The sequence below is a fragment of the Lytechinus variegatus genome, chromosome 18 (assembly GCF_018143015.1).
Source record: "Lytechinus variegatus isolate NC3 chromosome 18, Lvar_3.0, whole genome shotgun sequence".
NCBI lineage: Eukaryota > Metazoa > Echinodermata > Echinoidea > Temnopleuroida > Toxopneustidae > Lytechinus > Lytechinus variegatus.
The window spans coordinates 11,922,414-11,947,982 of NC_054757.1; the positions used below are offsets into that span (position 1 = coordinate 11,922,414).

Sequence of the window (25,569 nt, forward strand, 5' to 3'; positions counted from 1 at the left end):
TGTAGTTAATATTTGTCTGGGAGGTGGTGTCCTGTGAATAATGAGCCTACCGGGCCAGTCCCTTAAACTGTAGGTGAACGTAACGCCCAGTCATACTTTTTTTTAAAATTTTAGGTACTTGTATGAATGTAGTTAATATTTGTCTGGGAGATGGTGTCCTGTGAATGATGAGCCTACCAGGCAAGTTCCTTAAATTGTAGGTGAACGGAACGCCCAGTCATACTTTTTTAAAATTTTAGGTACTTGTATGAATGTAGTTAATATTTGTCTGGGAGATGGTGTCCTGTGAATGATGAGGCTTCTGGGCCAGTCCCTTAAATTGTAGATGAACGGAACGCCCAGTCATTACTTCTTCATTTTAAGGTACTTGTATGAATGTAGTTATTATTTGTCTGGGAGATGGTATCCTGTGAATAATGAGCCTACCGGGCGAGTCCATTAAATTGTAGGTGAACGGAACGCCCAGTCATTACTTTTTTATTTTAAGGTACTTGTTTTAATGTAGTTAATATTTGTCTGGGAGATGGTGTCCTGTGAATGATGAGCCTACCTGGCCAGTCCCTGAAAATGTAGGTGAATGGAACGCCCAGTCACATTTCTTTTGCTTAGGTACTTGTTTTAATGTAGTTAATATTTGTCTGGGAGATGGTGTCCTGTGAATGATGAGCCTACTGGGCCAGTCCCTTAAATTGTAGGTGAACGGAGCGCCCAGTCATACTTTTTTAAATTATAGGTTCTTGTATTAAGGTAGTTAATATATTTGTCAGCGAGATAGTGTCCTGTGAATGATGAGCCTACCGGGCCAGTCCCTTAAATTGTAGGTGAACGGAACACCAAGTCACATTTCGTTTGCTGAGGTACTTGTACCATTGTAGTTAACATTTGTCTTGGAGATAGTGTCCGTTGAATGATGAGCCTACCGGGCCAGTCCCTTAAATTGTAGGTGAACGGAACACCCAGTCATTACTTTTTCTATTTTAAGGTACTTGTATGAATGTAGTTAATATTTGTCAGGGAGATGGTGTCCGGTGCATGATGAGCCTACCGGGCCAGTCCCTTAAATTGTAGTGAACGGAACGCCCAGTCATTACTTTTTTTTATTTTAAGGTACTTGTATGAATGTAGTTAATATTTGTCTGAGAGATGGTGTCCTGTGAATGATGAGCCTAACTGGCCAGTCCCTTAAATTGTAGGTTAACGGAACGCCTGGTCATTACTTTTTTATTTTAAGGTACTTGTATGAATGTAGTTAATATTTGTCTGGGAGATGGGATCCTGTAAAGAACTAGCCTACCGGGCCAGTCCCTAAATTGTAGGTGAACGGAACGCACAGTCAATTCGTTTTTAGGTTATTGTATGAATGTGGTTATTTTTTTTCTGGGAGATGGTGTCCTGTGAATGATGAGCCTACCGGGCCAGTCCCTTAAATTGTAGGTGAACGGAACGCCCAGTCATTACTTTTTTTATTTTAAGGTACTTGTTTTTATTTAGTTAATATTTGTCTGGGAGATGGTGTCCTGTGAATGATGAGCCTACCGGGCCAGTCCCTTGAATTGTAGGTGAACGGAACGCCCAGTGATTACTTTTTATTTTAAGGTACTTGTTTTAATGTAGTTAATATTTGTCTGGGAGATGGTGTCCTGTGAATGATGAGCCTACCGGGCCAGTCCCTTGAATTGTAGGTGAACGGAACGCCCAGTCATTACTTTTTATTTTAAGGTACTTGTTTTAATGTAGTTAATATTTGTCTGGGAGATGGTGTCCTGTGAATGATGAGCCTACCGGGCCAGTCCCTTAAATTGTAGGTGAACGGAACGCCCAGTCATTACTTTTTTATTTTAAGGTACTTGTTTTAATGTAGTTAATATTTGTCTGGGAGATGGTGTCCTGTGAATGATGAGCCTACCGGGCCAGTCCCTTAAATTGTAGGTTAACGGAACGCCCAGTCATTACTTTTTTATTTTAAGGTACTTGTATGAATGTAGTTAATATTTGTCTGGGAGATGGTGTCCTGTGAATGATGAGCCTACCGGGCCAGTCCCTTAAACTGTAGGTGAACGGAACGCCCAGTCATACTTTTTTAAAATTTTAGGTACTTGTATGAATGTAGTTAATATTTGTCTGGGATATGGTGTCCTGTGAATGATGAGCCTACCAGGCCAGTCCCTTAAATTGTAGGTGAACGGAACGCCCAGTCAATTCCCTTTTTAGGTAATTGTATGAATGTAGTTAATATTTGTCTGGGAGATGGTGTCCTGTGAATAATGAGCTTACCGGGCCAGTCCCTGAAAATGTAGGTGAATGGAACGCCCAGTCACATTTCTTTTGCTTAGGTACTTGTTCGAATGTAGTTAACATTTGTCTGGGAGATGGTGTCCTGTGAATGATGAGCCTACTGGGCCAGTCCCTTAAATTGTAGGTGAACGGAGCGCCCAGTCATACTTTTTTAAATTATAGGTTTTTGTATTAATGTAGTTAATATATTTGTCAGCGAGATGGTGTCCTGTGAATGATGAGCCTACCGGGCCAGTCCCTTAAATTGTAGGTGAACGGAACACCAAGTCACATTTCGTTTGCTGAGGTACTTGTACCATTGTAGTTAACATTTGTCTTGGAGATAGTGTCCGTTGAATGATGAGCCTACCGGGCCAGTCCCTTAAATTGTAGGTGAACGGAACACCCAGTCATTACTTTTTCTATTTTAAGGTACTTGTATGAATGTAGTTAATATTTGTCAGGGAGATGGTGTCCGGTGCATGATGAGCCTACCGGGCCAGTCCCTTAAATTGTAGTGAACGGAACGCCCAGTCATTACTTTTTTTTATTTTAAGGTACTTGTATGAATGTAGTTAATATTTGTCTGAGAGATGGTGTCCTGTGAATGATGAGCCTAACTGGCCAGTCCCTTAAACTGTAGGTTAACGGAATGCCTGGTCATTACTTTTTTATTTTAAAGTACTTGTATGAATGTAGTTAATATTTGTCTGGGAGATGGGATCCTGTAAAGAACTAGCCTACCGGGCCAGTCCCTAAATTGTAGGTGAACGGAACGCACAGTCAATTCGTTTTTAGGTTATTGTATGAATGTGGTTATTTTTTTTCTGGGAGATGGTGTCCTGTGAATGATGAGCCTACCGGGCCAGTCCCTTAAATTGTAGGTGAACGGAACGCCCAGTCATTACTTTTTTTATTTTAAGGTACTTGTTTTTATGTAGTTAATATTTGTCTGGGAGATGGTGTCCTGTGAATGATGAGCCTACCGGGCCAGTCCCTTGAATTGTAGGTGAACGGAACGCCCAGTCATTACTTTTTATTTTAAGGTACTTGTTTTAATGTAGTTAATATTTGTCTGGGAGATGGTGTCCTGTGAATGATGAGCCTACCGGGCCAGTCCCTTAAATTGTAGGTGAACGGAACGCCCAGTCATTATTTTTTTAATTTTAAGGTACTTGTATGAATATAGTTAATATTTGTCTGGGAGATGGTGTCCTGTGAATCATGAGCCTACCGGGCAAGTCCCTTAAATTGTAGGTGAACGGAACGCCCAGTCAATTCCTTTTTTAGGTTATTGTATCAATGTAGTTATTTTTTTTCTGGGAGATGGTGTCCTGTGAATGTTGAGCCTACCGGGCAAGCCCCTTAGATTGTAGGTGAACAGAAAGCACAGTCAGACTTCCTTTTTTTAGGTGCTTGTATGAATGTAGATAATATTTCTCTCTGAGGTGGTGTCCTGTGAATGATGAACCTACCGGGCCAGTCCCTTAAATTGTAGTGAACGGAACGCCCAGTCATTACTTTTTTTTAATTTAAGGTACTTGTGTGAATGTAGTTAATATTTGTCTGGGAGATGGTGTCCTGTGAATAATGAGCCTACCGGGCCAGTCCCTTAAACTGTAGGTGAACGGAACGCCCAGTCATTACTTTTTTATTTTAAGGTACTTGTTTTTATGTAGTTAATATTTGTCTGGGAGATGGTGTCCTGTGAATGATGAGCCTACCGGGCTAGTCCCTTAAATTGTAGGTGAACGGAACGCCCAGTCATTACTTCTTCATTTTAAGGTACTTGTATGAATGTAGTTAATATTTGTCTGGGAGATGGTATCCTGTGAATGTTGAGCCTACCGGGCAAGCCCCTTAGATTGTAGGTGAACAGAAAGCACAGTCAGACTTCCTTTTTTTTAGGTGCTTGTATGAATGTAGATAATATTTCTCTCGGAGGTGGTGTCCTGTGAATGATGAGCCTACCGGGCCAGTCCCTTAAATTGTGAATGGAACGCCCAGTCATTACTTTTTTTATTTTAAGGTACTTGTATGAATATAGTTAATATTTGTCTGGGAGATGGTGTCCTGTGAATGATGAGCCTACCGGGCCAGTCCCTTAAATTGTAGGTGAACGGAACGCCCAGTCATTACTTTTTTATTTTAAGGTACTTGTTTTTATGTAGTTAATATTTGTCTGGGAGATGGTGTCCTGTGAATGATGAGCCTACCGGGCTAGTCCCTTAAATTGTAGGTGAACGGAACGCCCAGTCATTACTTCTTCATTTTAAGGTACTTGTATGAATGTAGTTAATATTTGTCTGGGAGATGGTATCTTGTGAATGTTGAGCCTACCGGGCAAGCCCCTTAGATTGTAGGTGAATAGAAAGCACAGTCAGACTTCCTTTTTTAGGTGCTTGTATGAATGTAGATAATATTTCTCTCGGAGGTGGTGTCCTGTGAATGATGAGCCTACCGGGCCAGTCCCTTAAATTGTGAACGGAACGCCCAGTCATTACTTTTTTTTATTTTAAGGTACTTGTATGAATGTAGTTAATATTTGTCTGGGAGATGGTGTCCTGTGAATGATGAGCCTACCGGGCCAGTCCCTTAAATTGTAGGTGAACGGAACGCCCAGTCATTACTTTTCTTATTTTAAGGTACTTGTTTTTATGTAGTTAATATTTGTCTGGGAGATGGTGTCCTGTGAATGATGAGCCTACCGGGCCAGTCCCTTGAATTGTAGGTGAACGGAACGCCCAGTCATTACTTTTTATTTTAAGGTACTTGTTTTAATGTAGTTAATATTTGTCTGGGAGATGGTGTCCTGTGAATGATGAGCCTACCGGGCCAGTCCCTTAAATTGTAGGTGAACGGAACGCCCAGTCATTATTTTTTTAATTTTAAGGTACTTGTATGAATATAGTTAATATTTGTCTGGGAGATGGTGTCCTGTGAATCATGAGCCTACCGGGCAAGTCCCTTAAATTGTAGGTGAACGGAACGCCCAGTCAATTCCTTTTTTAGGTTATTGTATCAATGTAGTTATTTTTTTTCTGGGAGATGGTGTCCTGTGAATGTTGAGCCTACCGGGCAAGCCCCTTAGATTGTAGGTGAACAGAAAGCACAGTCAGACTTCCTTTTTTAGGTGCTTGTATGAATGTAGATAATATTTCTCTCTGAGGTGGTGTCTTGTGAATGATGAACCTACCGGGCCAGTCCCTTAAATTGTAGTGAACGGAACGCCCAGTCATTACTTTTTTTAATTTAAGGTACTTGTGTGAATGTAGTTGATATTTGTCTGGGAGATGGTGTCCTGTGAATAATGAGCCTACCGGGCCAGTCCCTTAAACTGTAGGTGAACGGAACGCCCAGTCATACTTTTTTTTAAAATTTTAGTTACTTGTATGAATGTAGTTAATGTTTGTCTGGGAGATGGTGTCCTGTGAATGATGAGCCTACCGGGCCAGTTCCTTAAATTGTAGGTGAACGGAACGCTCAGTCATTACTTTTTTTATTTTAAGGTACTTGTATGAATATAGTTAATATTTGTCTGGGAGATGGTGTCCTGTGAATGATGAGCCTACCGGGCAAGTCCCTTAAATTGTAGGTGAACGGAACGCCCAGTCAATTCCTTTTCTAGGTTATTGTATCAATGTAGTTATTTTTTTTCTGGGAGATGGTGTCCTGTGAATGTTGAGCCTACCGGGCAAGCCCCTTAGATTGTAGGTGAACAGAAAGCACAGTCAGACTTCCTTTTTTTAGGTGCTTGTATGAATGTAGATAATATTTCTCTCTGAGGTGGTGTCCTGTGAATGATGAACCTACCGGGCCAGTCCCTTAAATTGTAGTGAACGGAACGCCCAGTCATCACTTTTTTTAATTTAAGGTACTTGTGTGAATGTAGTTGATATTTGTCTGGGAGATGGTGTCCTGTGAATAATGAGCCTACCGGGCCAGTCCCTTAAACTGTAGGTGAACGGAACGCCCAGTCATACTTTTTTTAAAATTTTAGTTACTTGTATGAATGTAGTTAATGTTTGTCTGGGAGATGGTGTCCTGTGAATGATGAGCCTACCGGGCCAGTTCCTTAAATTGTAGGTGAACGGAACGCTCAGTCATACTTTTTTAAAAATGTAGGTACTTGTATGAATGTAGTTAATATTTGTCTGGGAGATGGAGTCCTGTGAATGATGAGGCTTCCGGGCCAGTTTCTTAAATTATAGATGAACGGAACGCCCAGTCATTACTTCTTCATTTTAAGGTATTTGTATGAATGTAGTTAATATTTGTCTGGGAGATGGTATCCTGTGAATAATGAGCCTACCGGGCGAGTCCCTTAAATTGTAGGTGAACGGAACGCCCAGTCATTACTTTTTTTATTTGAAGGTACTTGTTTTAATGTAGTTAATATTTGTCTGGGAGATGGTGTCCTGTGAATGATGAGCCTACCGGGCTAGTCCCTTAAATTGTAGGTGAACGGAACACCCAGTCATTACTTCTTCATTTTAAGGTACTTGTATGAATGTAGTTAATATTTGTCTGGGAGATGGTATCCTGTGAATAATGAGCCTACTGGGGAAGTCCCTTAAATTGTAGGTGAACGGAACGCCCAGTCAATTCCTTTTTTAGGTTATTGTATGAATGTAGTTATTTTTTCTGGGAGATGGTGTCCTGTGAATGTTGAGCCTACCGCGCCAGTCCCTTAAATTGTAGGTGAACGGAACGCCCAGTCATTATTTTTTTAGGTTATTGTATGAATGTAGTTAATATTTGTCTGGGAGATGGTGTTCTGTGAATGATGAGCCTACCGGGCCAGTCCTTTAAATTGTAGGTGATCGGAACACCCAGTCATAACTTTTTTTTATCTCACTTGCAGAGCAGAGTGAGACTATAGGCGCCGATTTTCCGACGGCGACGGCAACGGTGGTGGCGTCGTCAACATTAAATCTTAACCTAAGTTTTTCAAATGAGATCATAACTTAGAAAATATATGGACCTAGTTCATGAAACTTGGGCGTAATGTTAATATAGTATTACTGAACATCCTATTAGAGTTTCATGTCACATGACAAAGGTCAAAGGTCATTTAGGGTCAATGAACCTAGACCATGTTGGGGAATCAACATCAAAATCTTGACCTGATGTTCATTGTTTGAAATGTTATCATAACTTAGAAAAATATATGGACCTAGTTCATTAAACTTGGACATAAGGTTAATCAAGTATCACCAAAGATCCTGCATGAGTTTCACTTCACATGACCAAGGTCAAAGGTCATTTAGGGTCAATGAACTTTGGCCAATTTGGGGGTATCTGTTGCATTACCATCATAACTTTAAAAGTTTTTGGATCTGATTCATGAAACTTAGACATAATAGTCATCAAGTATCACCGAACTTTCTGTGCAAGTTCCAGGTCACTTGATGAAGGTCGAAGGTCATTTGGACATAAGGTTAATCAAGTATCACCAAAGATCCTGCATGAGTTTCACGTCACATGACCAAGGTCAAAGGTCATTTAGCGAAAATGAACATCACGTCACATGACTGAATTGGGGGTATTAGTTGAATTACCATCATAACTTTGAAAGTATGTTGGTCTATTTTATTAAACTTGGACATAAGAGTAATCAAGTATCACTGAACATCCTGTTTGCATTTTAGGTCACATGACCAAGTTCATAGGTCAATGAACTATGTCCATAATGGGGGTATCTATTGAATTACCATCATAACTGTGCATGTTTATTGATCTGACTTTTGAAACTTGGACAGAGTAATCAAGTATCACTGAATATCCTGTGCAAGTTTCAGGCCACACGATCAAGGTCAAAGGTCATGTGAGGTCAATGAACTTTGGCCACATTTGGGGTATTTGTTGAATTACCTTCCTATTTCTGTAATTGTATTGGTCTAGTTCATAAAACGTGGAAATAAGAGTAACCAAGTATCACTAAACATCTTGTGCGGGTTATAGTAGTTTTCAAAGTCAGCACTGCTGCTATGTTGAATCGCGTGATGCAGGTGAGACGGCCAGAGGCATTTCACTTTTTTTTAATTTTAGGTACTTGTGTCTATTTTCATATTTTAGTCGAATGTCAAATGAACGGTCAAATGATTTTTGACGACTTGTAGGAATGTTATTAATTGGAGGTGAAAGTGACAGAAGGAAAGAAGGTTATGGATGGTGGCATCTGATCTGCTGGCAGAGTCCTAAACGGACTTAGTTGAATGAAAATTTTATCAAAACGTTGTTCTTCACACAAGACTTGCAAAAATATATCTTGCTGTTTCAATTTCAGCGGCCTTCACAAGGACATTAGGCTGTATATTTTGAATAATTTCCTCAAGTGAAGCGTTTTCACAACTAACTAGTGTCGGTGCATTTACCGGTGAAATAAGCCAATAATTTTGAGGAGGCCAGACATTGCTTTTTGGCGGAAATTCTAAATAGATATAAGCGAGCAAAAATGTTGACCCTTTTGAATACAGAAATCTAGTTTGGGATATATCTTAACATAATAGGACGTTAAATGGAGGCCCAGGATAGAGCAGAGTCACCACCTTTTCACGTTAAGAACCCACAGAAGTATTCGAATAAGAGTAGGGGAAACCACGGTGTAGTGGTCTACCTGCATTCCCCCCCCCATCAGTTATGTTGGGAGGAGAGACCTGCGGGTCACAGTTCTGTGTGTGCGCCCTTCTCGGCGACCCAGATTGGCTGGCTCCTCCAAAAACGTTTATTTGAATGTCTTCGACAGATATATGGCGCTGTCCAAATGCTGTGCATCATCATTTTTTTTTCTTCATCGGGAAACTTGTATGTATGGCCCCAAGCCCCAACAACACGTTTCAGAGCATTTGGGAGCATACAAAATTATGCTCAATTTATTAGTTTTCTAGGGATTTCATTCATCATTGCAGTGTTCGTTACTGAAATACGAAAGAGAAACAGAGTGGATGATTTGTCTGGACCATGTACAAAGTGATTTATACATTGGACATTTGCATACAACTTAATTTAATGTTCTTATCGCTTGCTTTCTCATCCTTAAATATAGCCCTGTCAAGAATATCTTCTTTCTTCTTTTAATCTATAAAATGGAATGACAAATCGAGATTAGTTAAATAACATGCAAATTGTGTGACCTCTCTTGCGTAATCTGTCATACCACGTCCATGGTATTACCGCCGTTAATAGACGATGTTAACCCCGATCTGAACTGATTTAGAAGGGTTATTTTAATAGTTTTTATTGGGCCTTCCAGATAAACAATACAAGCAATTTAAGAATAAAAAAATAAATAAGAAACAAAAAAGTATACACATTAGTTTACATTAGAAAAAGTACAGCTATTCAACAGATAATAAGTGAAAAACTTGTAAAATCAGTCAGTTTGTCTCTTCTAAGTATTCCTCATTTCCTGTAGTTTTTCGAATCATTCTTATTTAATGTTGGTGAATTATAAACTGTCCACAACAAGAAAGTCCCCCCAAAAATGACTCTTCAAAAAAATAATTGGCCAAACTATTTGGCCAATTTGCATTGACATGCACTGTTACTAAGGTAACTGCGGAGCAGCGGTGGGGAGTGATAACAATGTGTTGAGTTAAAATAATTTTTTTTGGCACCTCCCCTGTCCCCAAACAAGACTTTTTAATGATGGTACATAAAACGTGTAGATGATATTACCATAATTGAAATTTTTGGTGATAATGGTTAAGGACTAATACGGTTTTATTTTCCAATGGCTGTTGTAACGACATTGTGATATAAGCAACCGGAGTTGGGTTGGTCATTCATATGAATGTGCGAGCGAATAAATTATTCGGTAGATAGGAGACTGAATTGTGTCCAATTACTCTTTATTGGGTTGTGAAAGTATGGGAGAGACTGAACTCCATGGTGAGCGAGCGTATTGGGCGAGCTTTGAAAAGTAAATTCAGTCGTTCAAAATCTTGTGCATGATTACAGAGGGAAAGGGGTCAAAAACGAAATGAAAATTCAGAAGAAAAATGAAAAGAAATGTAAAGTTGTTATTATACCAAAAGGGGCAACTGATTAAGCAGTCGAAATTTGTTTAATTAAAACTCGTCCTCTCACTGGTAGAAAATGAACTGAGAATGGAGAAAAAAATGTATGCGGTATTGAATATCAGAATTTAGGATGACTCTTACGAAATTAAATATAGGCTATCACAGAACGTAAAAATAGCATAGTAATGCAAACGAAAACGAAAAGATTGCAGAAGTAAAGATTTTGAATAATCGTTTAAAAATTACATTTAGAGATGATGTAGCATTCGAATTTCTGAACAAGATTTAATTCACATTTGAAATTTTAATGATTAGTTTGCTGTGTTAATGCCATTCGAATTCTCTTGTAAAAATGATTGTTAGTTATGAGAAATATTGCTATCTTAATGTTTCATCAAAGGTATATCATTTTCTCATTTTATATTTAACTATTAATCAAATATTCACACTAGTCAATAATTTAACATGTTTATGATTGGTGTATGATCAAAGTTGAAACCATATTCAAAAGTCAATGAAATCGTACAATTCATAAATTGTCTCGTTATAACCCTCGTGATGCAGTGGATATAACCTCTGCTTTTACATAAGGCAAACGTAGAAATTTGTCATGGCCAAAAATTGAGCGCTGGGGCCCGTTGCATAAAACTTCTTACCTGAGAAAACTCAGGTTGTTTTTACCGGAGTTTTTGCCCTGTGTTAAAGTCAATGGCAGAAATCAGACTAACCTTAGTTTTCAGTTTTTACCAGAGTTTTCTCAGGTAAAAAGTTTTATGCAACAGGCCCCTGGAGCGGAGAATCCAGCACACGAGTAATTTTGGCAATCTTTAAATCTGAAAAATTCGGCCAATTTATGCAGATTTAAGCGACATTTACAGATGAATGCACGCATTGAAAGTTCGTAGTAATAATTTGATATTTTTATAGAAGAAAAATCGTTTCCTGTTTGAAAAGTTGGGAAATGATTGTACTTGCCATGCCCCCTCTCCGAAAAGTGGGACGGGGATATACTCCCCATCCCCAGGATTTGCGCTATTTTGAATAAGCGCCCTTTTTAGAGAACACAACTTTAACGGAAATTATTTTCAATTAAAAACGTAAGGCAATTGGTCGTTTCGGTATACATAGTTATTGTGAGATATAAAAAAATGCTCCTACTGTGGAAATATTAATTATTGTTGGTTATGTTATTTTTACACAAAAACGGCTATTACCTTGTTAAGCCCCGTATGGCAGGCGCCAGTTCTTGAAGACCCACATTTCATGTTAAATCCCAGTTCCCAAGCACCCCCTTATGCAGAGTACAATCTCAAGCCTCTAATTTCATAAACAACTTTATTTCTTATTGGTATGGTTTCAGACTTGAGGGCCGCACACACCTATAGGCATTATACCCTCTCCAAATACAAAACGAAACATGATAATTAAAATGAAGACGTCTCTCTTACCTGTTCGTCAAAGGGGCCAATAGGTATGCTTTCAGACACCGAGTATCGAGGTAACGATCAAACTTCGTCCAAAAACCCGAGTCCCAATTAGTTTTGCTGAAACCAACTCATGGGAGAGTTAGAGCATACATTATTTTCAAAGTCATGTTGGGTACACTGTTACTGTTCTTCGAATCATGAGCTTAAGCATGTTAAGTAAATGAGATAACAACATTTGGGATTTCTGATTCGGGGCTCAATCGACTCAGTGTAGATTATTAGCTTAGTTTGATACTTATCTTTTAATCATGACGGGCGCATCCTGGATATTTCGCTTTATTTCTCATGGTTCCGGGTACACGTTGCAACAATACACCCCCCATTCTGTCTCGTGATACAGTCACACCAACGAAACTGACTCCTGGGTCCCGTAACACAAAGGATAGCGATTGATTGCACGCTTGATTTTCACGATTGATTGCATTGACTACAATGTACAATCAATCGTATAAATCAAGCGTACGATCAATCGCTATCCTTTGTGTACGGAGCCCTGGGCTCCATAACACAAAGATTAGCGATCAATCGCTAAATGAACTGACCAATCAATATCAATGTTACACGCGCTTATGGTTTAAAATGCTGACCAGGGACTAATCAGTGCGCTTCTTTCATGTTTGCAATCCATCGCAAACCTTTGTGTTACGGAGCCCAGGGTTCCGTACACAAAGGATAGCGATTGATCGTACGCTTGAATTTTATGATTGATTGTACATTGTAGGCAATGCAATCAATCGTGAAAAATGTTCTAGGATTATTGTTAAGTTTTGTGTTACGGACCCCTGATCTACTAAATCTATATTGTTATCGTCAATCGGTTTCGAGTTGGTGTTGTTGGTGTATTTAAAGGACAAGTCCACCCTGACAAAATGTTTATTTGAATAAAAAAGAGAAAAATCAAACAAGCATAACACTGAAAATTTCATCAAAATCGGATGTGAAATAAGAAAGTTATGACATTTTTATATTTCGCTTAATTTCACAAGTTGTATGCACACCCCTGTCTGTATACATGCAAATGGGGGAATTGATGACACTATTCACTATTTCTTTTGTATCTTATTATATAAAATATCCTAATTTTCTCCTCATTGTCCTGTGAAACAAAGTTTTCATTTTATGGTTCAGTCAAGTTTGTCCTTATTTTCAAATTTGTAAAAATTGAAATATTGTTTAAGTCAAACAAAAAACAAAAGAAATAGTGAGTGAGGGACATGATCGATTCTCTCATTTGCATGTGACTATATTGCGACTAATTTTGTGAAAAATACTAGTAAGCGAAACTTCAAAATGTCAAAACTTTCTTTTTTTACATCCGTTTTTGATAAAATTTTCAGAATTATGTTTGTCTGATTTTTCTCTTTTTATTCAAATAAACATTTTGTTGGGGTGGACTTGTCCTTCAAATCAGCATTTTTCTGAGGTGGACTTGACCATTAAGTGTCAACTTTTTAGTTTCTTTGTTATGCTACAGTCACCCAAATAAAACCAATGGGCTATTAGTACGGTTTGCTTTTGTGAATGGTAGAGTCGGTTTCGTTGGTGCTGCTGCAGCATGATCTTAATTATAGGACTATGTAGATTTTATCCGGAATGACAACAATTTTTTTTATCTTGTGTCGTTTAATGTGATATTTGAAATTCTTTCAAACAGAGTGGCCCGTATTCTGAAGTCAGGTTTAACTTAAACTCTAGTTTAAAGTTGTAGTTTAAGTATGGGAAGCCAAAGGTATCAAAATTTGTTATCAAGTTGTATGTTTCTTGTGTTTACTATGCTCCTTCCTGATTCATCGATGTTGAAGACAATCATCTATTTATACTTCCAAGACAATCATGAATGATTCGAAAGCCAAGTGAGCTGAAGTATGATATCTCTACTCTTAGTGATTTATGTAACAAATGGCTTCCCATACTTAAACCCCAGCTTTAAACCTGGGTTTAAGTTAAACTTGCCATCAGATATGAGTTTCCTTTCCTTCACCCCTTCTTCTCTCTCCCTCTATCCTCTGCCGACCCCCTTCTCTATTCTCCCCCTCCCAAATCACTATTCATTATGACGCTACTTTTCTACATCTTGCCCTCTTTCGCAATAACTTGGATCCTCCTCTCTCACTTCCCCACTTCCTGGAACAAATGCTATTCAAATTTTGACTTCGTTTATTCAACAAAAAAGGAAGGAGCTACCGCTTCTTAAGATTTTGTAAGTAGTGACAAAATAGAAAAAATTAAAGGATTTGTAATAATTAAGAGATGGAATACAATGTACCTACATAATCCACCTATAATTCAATGGAGAAAATGACGTCATCTTTAGGTCACCCCCCCCTCTCATAAACATATCCCGGCGCCGCCCCTGATCATGGGTCCGTTGCAGAAAGAGTTGCGTTTAAACACAAGCCAAAAAATCAATCGCAAGTCCCAAATGCGCGCTGCTGTTTGGTTGAAAATCAAGTTGCACATGATTTTTTAGAGTTGCGATTGACAACTCTTTCTGCAACGGGCCCCATATCATTATAAAATTGAAATCCATGAAAAAAGTAAATGGAAAGTAATCGGATGGTTAGAAATATTAATTGTCGAATTGTATTATGTGATTCTATGGTAGGGCCAACATTCCGTCTGTCAATTCCTCTCCTCTCCTCACTCACGTGATAATGAAATTATTCGGTTCTATTATGATTTGAATATTTACAGCGTTAGTTTTTATTGGCTCACAATAATAGGCTATATAACAATGGTTGAAATAAGTTTTTGTATTTCACAGATGGAAATCAGACAGCGTATTATGAAGAGATTACATAAAATCGATGGATATGTCGTTAAAAACATGAAATGATTATGTTATGTGAAACATGTAAAATATGATTGTGCAAAATAACCTGTACTCTCAGAGTAAAGGCATTTTCGTTGACGAAAAACAATTTCTGTCCGATTTGTCAAACTGAATTGATAACATTCATTAAGTTTAAATTATAAACAAACAACAAATAAAATTTATCCCAAAGAACGGTGGGTAAAAAAATGCATTCTGATTTTATACAACGTTCTCTCTTTAAATCGACAGATCTGCTACAAATCTAACCCGTCTGTGAGAAAGTATTTGATCATCTTAGTGAGATTTGAGATATTCTAGATTTATTAATTTTTCGTTCTTAAAATGCAATAAAGTACATTCATATATAAAAATACATTATAAAAATATCACAACAAGTTCAATTCCAATTATAATATACATGATATAGAAAAGAAATTCTGATGAAAGGATATTGAGGTGAATAAAAGTGACTCTTGGTAAAAAATAAATGAAATGGAACGGATGGGCTCGCTAAGGAAAATCCCATGCTTGTATGAAAGACAAAACTTGAGACTTGGATTGGATATATGCATTTTAAATATTAATCAGTTTATAATAACGGATAGAGACGGAAGACGACACCCACAAAAACTAACACTATAAATATCAAAAGTTAAAACAAATGAAGTTCATAAATAAGTTATAATATAATATAAAAATAAATATAATATACGCGGGAAAGAAACATACCAGCGCAGGCAACGAATAGTAGAACAAACATATTTAGAAATTTATTATCAAACTATACATTTTGTTTTATTCATTCACTTTAAATCCCCCTTCCTCATCTTGCCAATATGGTAAGCAATAAAATGTCAAACTAAAATATTTCACATGACACAGAACAAATACCGAACATAACCCTGATGTAGTCTTACCATGGAGCTATACTTGCCAGAAATCCATTTCCAAACGACAAAAAAACTATATGGTTCAGTCAAGTTGGTCCTTGTTAAAGGGGAATCCAGCCTTGGCCATAAAATGTTGTGTTGGCCAAGAGAAAATAGATTAAACAGAATGGTGAAAGTTTGAAAGAAATCGGACAAGCAATAAGAAAGTTATAGCTGCTTTAAAATTGAGATCACTAATACTATGTAGATTTCAAATTGGCAACTGGGTAAGTAAATTATGACAAGGGGCAAGGACAACTGTCCCATAGTCCATGTACTTTATTATCAGGGATTTGTGGTTTTCTCCTAAGTACCAATTCCCCTGGGGAAGTAATCTAAATTTAACCCAGGTAGTATGTTGTTTTATGTCCTCATGAAAGAAAAATTCAATTTGAAATAAAACATTGGGACAAAATGACATTTTAGCCATAATATGTATTGGAGTACATGGAAGATTAGTCCTTGCCTTACATCACTATGACATCACATGTGCGGCCAATTTGAAGTCTCCATGGGTATAGTGATTACCAATATTTACAACTTTTAAAAATTCATAACTTTCTTGTTGTTTGTCCGATATTGTTCAAACTTTCACCTATCAACTTGTCTGACATTTCTTTTCCTTATAAAAACAAGTTTTTATTTGGGTTGGATTCCCCTTTAAATTGGTAAAAAATGAAACATTGTATAATTCAAACAATAAAAAAGAAAAGAAACAAGTGGAATGCCTCTGGCCGTCTCACCTGCACCACGCGGTTCAATATAGCAGCAGTGCTGACTTTGAATACTACTCTAACTCGCACAAGATGTTCAGTGATACATGGTTACTCTTATGTCCACTTTTTATGAACTAGACCAATAAACTTACAGAGATATGATGGTTATTCAACAAAAAAACCCAACATGGCCAAAGTTCATTGACCTTACATGACCTGTGACCTTGATCATGTGACCTGAAACTCGCACAGGATGTTCAGTGATACTTGATTACTCTTATGTACAAGTTTCATGAATCAGATCCATAAACTTTCAAAGTTATGATGGTAATTCAACAGATACACCCAGTTTGGCCAAAGTTCATTGACATTTGACCTTGGTCATGTGACCTGAAATGCGCACAGGATGTTCAGAGATACTTGATTACTATAATATCCAAGTTTAATGAACTAGACCAATAAACTTTCAAAGTTATGATGGTAATTCAACAGATACCCCCAATTCGGCCAAAGTTCATTGACCCTAAATGACCTTTGACCTTAATCATGAGACCTGAAACTTGCACAAAATGTTCAGTGATGCTTGATTACTATTATGTCCAAGTTTCATGAATCAGATCCATAAACTTTCAAAGTTATGATGGGAATTCAACAGATATCCGCAATTCGGCCAAAGTTCATTGACCCTAAATGACCTTTGACCTTGGACATGTGACGTGAAACTCATGCAGGATGTTCAGTGATACTTGATTAACCTTATGTCCAAGTTTCATGAACTAGGTCCATATATTTTCTAAGTTATGATGACATTTCAAAAACTTAACCTCAGGTTAAGATTTCGATGTTGATCCCTCCAACATGGTCTAAGTTCATTGACCCTAAATGACCTTTGACCTTGGTCATGTGACATGAAACTCTAATAGGATGTCCAGTAATACTTGATTAACCTTATGGCCAAGTTTTATTAACTAGGTCCATATACTTTCTAAGTTATGACGTCATTTCAAAAACTTAACCTCAGGTTAAGATTTGATGTTGACGCCGCCGCCGCCGTCGGAAAAGCGGCGCCTATAGTCTCACTCTGCTTCGCAGGTGAGACAAAAATTAGTGATGGACATCGTCGACTGACTCATTTGCATGTCACTGAGTTGTGCATATCACTGTTTTGTGAAAAATAAGCGAAACTTTAAAATGCCGTAAATTTCTTATTTTACATCAGATTTTGATGAAATTTTCAGTGTTTCGCTTGTTAGATTTTTCTCTTTTTATTCGAATCAACTTTTTGTTGTCCTTTAATTACACGAGTTGAATGGCACAAAAATCATTACACTGTAAACTCTTTTTAAGCACGTTGTTTAAGCCCGTCACTCTAACAACTACTGTTTAAACTCTTTAAGAATCGGTTTATTTTTTTAAACAACTTAATCTTTTAAACAAGTTGTTTAAAATGTGTAATCAATAACAAAACAAAGTTTAAACAACTTGTTATTAGAGTGACAGGTTTAAACAATGCTATTTATTTTACTGTGTGTTTTTCAGATTCACGAAATAATTACAAATAGTGGTCTTTTAATAGTCGAGTTTCAATGATGAAATTATCTTATGTGTATAAATTTTTTTTCGATTCGTGTTAAAATTTCTGTGTATATACACATCACTAAATGTAAACAAATTCAGAAATGTGTTGGATTCTTATTTCAGATACACAATGAATAATCGCATAAAAAGCAATAGTTCATGTGATACACACAAGTGAGATACTCTTTATTACAGCGATACCTTGATGAAATATAACTTCTTGTAACATGCAAAGGCGAGTAGGCCCGGAGAGAGGGAAACCAAGTAACACCAATTCCAACCCAGTGTCATATCAAGTGCATTAAACTCGACACTCTCCTTCAGGTTCAGACCATCAAGATCATAGAGCGTGATCACCACCTTCCTATTCTTACAATCAACACTCGCTACATACACCCTGTCCTGCTCATCCACGGCAGCATACAGGTAGACATCCTTTGGAGCTTGTAGAGACTCACCAGCATTCCCATCCCTGTCAGAGACCGTCACCACGCTTGGCTTGATGAAAATACATGAACTGGTGACGATCAAACCCGACCTGGTGGATGATACCTGCCTCGTCACGTGCTTTGTTGGAACAGTGTGTTTGAGAGTGGATCCAGTCGGGTCATAGATGTAGACTTTGTTGCCACTGTTGGTAATGAGGATCTCATTTGATGGACTTATGTTCAATCTGAGATAACCAGTCCCACTCACGTTGATTGTTGCTTTCCTGGAGCCCTTGGGAGAATACACGTGTGCTTCTGTAGAACCAGTTGAGAAACATAATGCACTGTTTTGTTGAATCACAATATCGGTACAACCTGCGTCATGTGGTATGTTTGTATACCGCTCCTTTCCACCAGCTGTATCAATGATATCAATACCTCGTGCATTATTCCCATAATATACAATGGCCACACTGGCATGAGTGTAAGCTGCCATTCCAATCATTCCTCCCCGTAGATCTATACACTTCATGATTTCTAACTTGGGATCTGATCCCAAAATGCCCCCGAGGTCAAGACAAGAGGCATCTGCAGGATTGAATCTCTTCTCCTGTGCTTTCTTTGCAATAACTTCCGCAGGAGTGCGATCGGTAACCTCTTTAAGCATGGCATCTAGCTCATCACAGAGTAAATTATGAGCAGAAAGACTATCTGTCTCAAGATGACCCAGTCTGTCATTATCTACCAATGTAATCGAACTACAAATGCTCTTGATCCTCTGTCGATCCTTGGACTTTAAGATGTTGAGATCATCCTCGAAACTTCGCTTCAATTCATTTATTTGCTCGATGAGATCTTGAAGATTTCCTTCCAGCTCCTTGACCTTGATGCTGTAAGCCTGCCTGACATCATCTAGTAGTTTCTGCATGGCAGTGTGTACCTCATGACGTTGTTCTTCTATATTCTGAATGTTCTTTTCCAGCTCAGCTTTCTTAGCTGCACATTGCTGGGCAAGGGCTGTCACCTAACAGAGAGAGAATAGTTACCGTTTGCTGTAAAATAATCATTCACGTAAACTTGGTAAATGTAGTTTCTTTATTTAGAAAAGAATGATCAATTAATATGCCTATTATAACGCCTGACTTGTATACACACCCAGGAAGTTGTCATATCAATATTACCGATCTCTATTCTGGACTATATAGGGGAGGGGAGGGATAGATGAGGCAACAAAGGATATTGACAGTTATTATCATTATATGAGTGGTCGTGTTACTATTGTTATGTTATCTTTATTAATTATAGTTGTTATTATGATTATCACCATTATTATAATTAATAGAGATTTTCCTAAAATTGATAGAAGTATTATTATTACTATAATTACCACTTTTATTATCATTTTTTAATTATTATCATCATCATTGTCCTTGTTATTATAAATATTATTATCATCATTAGAAGTATAGGCCTAAAGGGTGTGAATTACAAAAAGTTGACACCTCTTAAGTCCCTAATTTATGGGTAAAATATGTCTTGAAAGCATAATCATTATATTTAGAAAGAGTATCTCCTTCCACATATTTTGATACCATATTTGTGTTGTGTGTCTTCACGCTTAATCAATAGGTAGTCTTTGCAGTGGAAATTTGATTTGCGCCAAAGTTAGGCACGACTGTGATGAATGAATCTATATGCCAATGATTTCATAATCTTACATAAGATAGTAGACATAATTATTTGCAAATCCTATTTCAATTAAATCAATTTGAGAATTAATAGTAAAAATTGTTTGTTAAACAATTGTGAAGTAAACTATTGAACACGTATTCTGAAATGGATTTTGATGGAGTCCTTGTAAGATTCGGCCATCATTGACATCTGAATTTATTTATTGCAACCATGTCTTACTTTGGCGAAAATCAAAATTTATATCACTGCACAGAATACCTCCTGATCATCCAAGCGTTTACACATACCACACAGATATGGTATCAAATTATTTTCAGGCCATATATAATTATGTTAATGGCATATTTTTCCCCCTTGAATTAGGGATTCGTGAGGTGTCTTTTTTTTACTCACACAATAGTTACAACATTGGGGCCTTGGAATAGTTTTGACAGCGGGGACATCCAAGGGTTAATTGCAAATCTGTCCACTGCCAACTCGTCCACTCACCACATTGTCTACCGTCATTTAGTCTAATGCCATTCCGTCCATCAACATTTCGTCTAACAACCATTTTGTCCAATCATCACTTCGTCTAATCGAAGTTGGTCTAAAGCCCATTTTCTGTTCATTCATTTTGCACAATTAGCATTTTAGTTTAATAGACCAAAATGGTATGCGGACTAAATGGCTATTAAACCAACTGGTTATCAGACGGAATGGCATTAGACTAAATGTAAGTAGACCATGTGGTGAGTTAAGTATATAACTGACGATAGACCAAATGGTAGTAGTCAGTAGAGGAGTTGGCAATTGGACGAATTGGCATTAGACGAACTGGAAATGTATAGCGATCCGAGAAGGAGGGGGGGGGGCGGCATGTAACATTTTACAATGAGATTGTCATTTTAGTTTTTTGTACATTTTTACTGAAAATAATCGGAGGTCTTTAAGTAGGCCTATACCCCAACTGGTTCCGCCTCCCCTATATAAGGAGGGAGGAGGAGGTCAGCGATATCAGTAAAATAATAGCTAGCATCATCATCTTTTTCTCCTTCAGCGGCACAATCTACATCAGTATCTTCTTAAAATATTATTTTTCTACTTTATATAATTTTTTTTGAATGACCATTACCTTTCGCCTCAATTCCTGCTCGAAGTCAGACTGGTTCTTGATGTTATGGTCCTTATGACCAACGACCACGCACCTGAGACAGACACGGACCTTACAATCATCACAAAACATATCTTTGTTCTCTTGTTTGTGGATGGAGCATTTCTCAAATTGATGACCAATGCTGACCTTCCCTTCAATGACATCCTCCATGGAGACAATCTCGTGATCTTCAAACATGGTCATACACTGGTGAGATTGTAAACATTTATCACATATGTAGTTATTACATGTTCTGCAGAAAGAGACAGCGTCTTGCTGAAACTTGCAACCAGTACATTTTGGACGCAGCTCAAGGACAGCATTCATCCCTCCACTCTTGGCGTGGTAGTCGTCTACGCATCCGTTGATGGAGACATTGAGGCGGAGATCGTCGACACGGTTGGCAGACAACTTGGTGATCTCCCTGCAGAGAGGACAGACCATGTGGTCAATGTCCTGGTGGGTCAGATCATATTCCTTGAGACACTTTCGACAGAAAGTGTGTCCGCACGTCAGGATCGTTGGTTCATCAAAAATATCAAGGCATAGCGGACATATCAGGTTCTGTGAAGAACTAGAGGCTTTCTCTATTTCAATCTTTTCAGCCATTGTTACATAAATTTCAAAGTCAAACCATTTTAACGAAACTGAGTACTACTTGGTTGTGAGAGATAGCTACGAGTAACACCACTGTATATAATATGTACATAACTATTGTTAACGTCACGGTCGTGAAATAACTGGTGCGCGAAACTCCTATTACAATATGACTTTGTGCACATTCATAAAGAATGAGGAAGCTGTGATATATAACAATAGTAGAACAGTATATTTATAAATAGAACAACTGGTTTTTCCCAGCTACCTTTGAACTTGATGGAACCATTTGTCATCTTATCGATATAGGGCGTACTATATTTATCAATTTTTTTTGGATCATTGAGAGATACGCGTACTGTATTATCTCTACACAGTAAAAATACTGTACAATGCTGTTTAATACGTGAACCTTATTGTTCAAACAGTTTAAACAAGTGTTTGTGTTTAAAAACTGAACAAAGTATTTATTTTCTGTATTGATTTATCAATGATTTAAGCTGTTCAAACAGTTTAAACAAGTGTTTGTGTTAAAAAGTGAACAAAGTAATTTTTTCTATATTGATTTATCAATGAATTAAGCTTGATTTTTTTTTAAATGTTGAACAAATACTGAAATGTACTTTATATACAGTGCGTCCCAAAAAAACGAAACCGAGATTTAGCGATCATTTATCATTACTTAATCATAAATAAAATAGATAAATGACCTACCAATTTAAAGCTTAGAATCTCTTCTTTCAACTGATATTACTTAGATTATTTCTCATTCACGCATGAGTGAGCAAATACAATTTAAGAAAGGATCTCAAAAACTCATTTGGCGGGGGTATCTGGGTTTCAAACAGAAAACCACATTTTTGAAAAGTTCGATATCTCCTCTTTGATTTGATACCTAAATTACAGAAAATGGTCAAGAAATAACAAAGTTCTGGTCATTTGAAATAAGGCTTGAATTTCAATAATTTCATAAAATGAAGAGGTTCTCCAGGCTGGCTTTCAAACTCACTCAACACTCCGTTTTGTTGACGATCGGCCATGCATTAAATCTTTTGTTCACCATGCGAAAGCTTCTGTGGGAAACCGGTGAAAACACGTTTATCTCATGAAATTATGGAAATACAAGCCTTATTTCAAATGACCAGAACTTTTTTATTTCTTTACCATTTTCTGTAATTGTGGTACCAAATTAAAGAGCAGATATTGAACTTTTCAAAAATGTGGTTTTCTTTTTGAAACCCAGATACCCCTCGCCAAATGAGTTTTTGGTATCCTTTCTTCTAATTGTTTTTGCTCACTCATGCGTGAATAAGAAATAAGCTAAGTAATATCAGATGAAAGAGGAGATTCTAAGCTTTAAATTGGTAGGTCATTTACCTATTCTATTTATGATTAAGTTATGATAAATGATCGCTAAATCTCGGTTTCGTTTATTCTGGGACGCACTGTATAATAGTCAACACCATTGCATTGGGTCAAATTTAAATCACTTGTTTATGATGTATGGGGATCCTCAAATCGGTAAACTTGCTTCAGAGTTGTTGATTTTGTATTCAACTCCCCCATTTGTTTGTATACAGAGTATCTAAGTATTCCTTTATTTCATTCCTATATCTCTATTTCTCGAAATTGTGGTAACATTTCTCATACTTTCTTGATGTCACGTGCCTTCGAATACAAAAAGATATTTCAGTATTCCTTGTACAAAGCTAAATTGGTTACTAAATTTGAACAATAAGTGTTTATTACATTTTTCACGCCATGTAATTAGTTCCCATGCATATCGTCTTCATCCCTCTTCATTGATCAACTCGTTCTTCCCCGTCCCTAAGTCCCTAATTTCAGGCGTCAGTTCTTGGAGACCCCCATTTCATGTTAAATTCTACTTACCAAGCACCCCCATTTGCAGAGTGCATTCTTTAGCACCTCATTTCATAAGAAACTTCAGGGACCCGTCTTACAAAGTGTTACGATTGATCCGATCAACCTAAACTGTATTGTAATCCATATTATGTCATTTTCTACAGTTAAGTTTCACAATGTCCTTTTGTAAAGAAAGAGAAGGCACTGAATTTTTAAGAAAACGAAGAATGTATATGAATCATATCTACCATTCAAACTCAAAAAGTTCATCTATACTAGTGATTACTCAGTTACCTCAATCAATCGCTTTTAGGATTCTCAAAAAAAAAACACCTTTTCCCTCCTGAAAAAAAAAAATCCTCGTTGAAAATTTGTGTCTGCCCTCCCCCCCCAAAAAAAACAATGACAACACCCCCCATCCAGACTTCCATTTCGCCCGTTTGTATCATTCCTTTCAGTCATTTTCTAGGTCTTTCTTTGTATTTCATTCCTATATCTCTATTTCTCGAAATGATGATAACATTTCTCTTCCTTTCTTCATGTCATGTGCCTTCGAATACAAAAAGATATTTCGGTATTCCTTGCACAAGGCTGAACAATGCTGGGCGTTGTGGCGTTGTGGCGTGCGCCTGTAATCCAAGCTGTGGGGAAGTTACAAATTGATGCAGAGGTTCGAGGTTCGAGCCCTGGTCACGTCTTTCGGATGGTGACGTTAAAGGTCGGTCCCAGACGTAAATAATCATATCTGATTGATACACGTCTGACAAAACTCAAACACACACACACACACAGGTTACTAAAATATTTTGAACAATAAGTGCTTATTACATTTTTCACGCCATCTCATCAGTTCCCATGGATATGGTCTTCATCCTTTTTCATTGATCTTCTCATTCTTCCCCGTCCCTAAGTCCCTAATTTCAGGCGTCAGTTCTTGAAGACCCCATTTCATGTTAAATTCCCCTTACCAAGCACCCCCATTTGCAGAGTGCATTATTTAGCACCTCATTTCATAAGCATGATAAGAAACTTCAGAGACCCGTCTTACAAAGAGTTACGATTGATCCGATCAACCTAAACTGTATTGTAATCCATATTATGTCATTTTCTACAGTTAAGTTTCACATTGTCCTTTTGTAAAGAAAGAGAAGGCACTGAATTTTTAAGAAAACGAAGAATGTATATGAATCTTATCTAGAAAACATTTTGAAGAAACGTTTCTGGGTTTCTAGAGTTTTGTTAATCGGATCAGTCACGCGATTCTTTGTAAGAAGGGTCAACATCGAATCCAGATACCTCTGTACGTTATTTTTTAATGATATTATCATCAGTCGGTTTGGGATTTGTTTCGTTGGTGAGACTGGAGCATTGATTTTGTAATTTTGTCATGCTACAGTCACATCGATGAAACCGACCTAAAACCGATCAGGGCTATCACGGTTTGTATTTGATTTTCAATTGGCATATCAGTCGGTTTGGAGCGCTTCGTAGGCGTGACTGGATAGCGCAACAAAGAAAACCGATCAAGGCTACCACGAAACCGACATCAAACCGATCAGGGCTATTTTTTTTTTTTTGGGGGGGGGGTTGAGTGGCATACCAGTCGGTTTTGTTGGTGACATTACAACTGATATCAAACCAATCAGGGCTATGACGTTTTTTTTTTCGAATAGCATTAGTCGGTCGATTAGGCCTTTATCCGGAATAATAAAATTGTTATCTTTTGTCTTGTAATTCTTTCAAACAGCATGAGTTTCCTGTGATTCCCCCTTTCTCTCTCGCTCTCTCTCTTCCTCTCTCTCTCTCTCTTCTTCCTCGCTCTCACATTTTCTATCTCACACTTTCCCTCTCTAGATTTACCTATTCATTATTATACTTCCATTTTACATCTTGCCCTTTTTCGCATCTCTTTTAGTTCCCATTCTCTACCCCTTCTGCCCCCTCCCTTTTTCAATCTTCATTTTTCTTACCCTTCCTGCAACAAATGGTATGAACATTTTGCCTATATTTATCGAGAAAATGGTAGGGGCT

The 25,569-nt window shown here is 37.5% G+C and overlaps 1 protein-coding gene across 1 annotated transcript; it reads right to left on the reverse strand.

Annotated features, from left to right (window-relative positions):
* Positions 1-17,710: 17,710 nt before the first annotated feature.
* On the reverse strand, positions 17,711-21,883 carry LOC121431930 (E3 ubiquitin-protein ligase TRIM33-like). Its single transcript, XM_041629707.1, has 2 exons — positions 21,058-21,883; positions 17,711-19,275 (listed from the first exon to the last, which is right to left on the reverse strand). The coding sequence occupies exons 1-2, from the start codon at positions 21,685-21,687 to the stop codon at positions 18,013-18,015; spliced, it is 1,893 nt and encodes a 630-aa protein (XP_041485641.1). The 5' UTR covers positions 21,688-21,883; the 3' UTR covers positions 17,711-18,012.
* Positions 21,884-25,569: the final 3,686 nt, after the last annotated feature.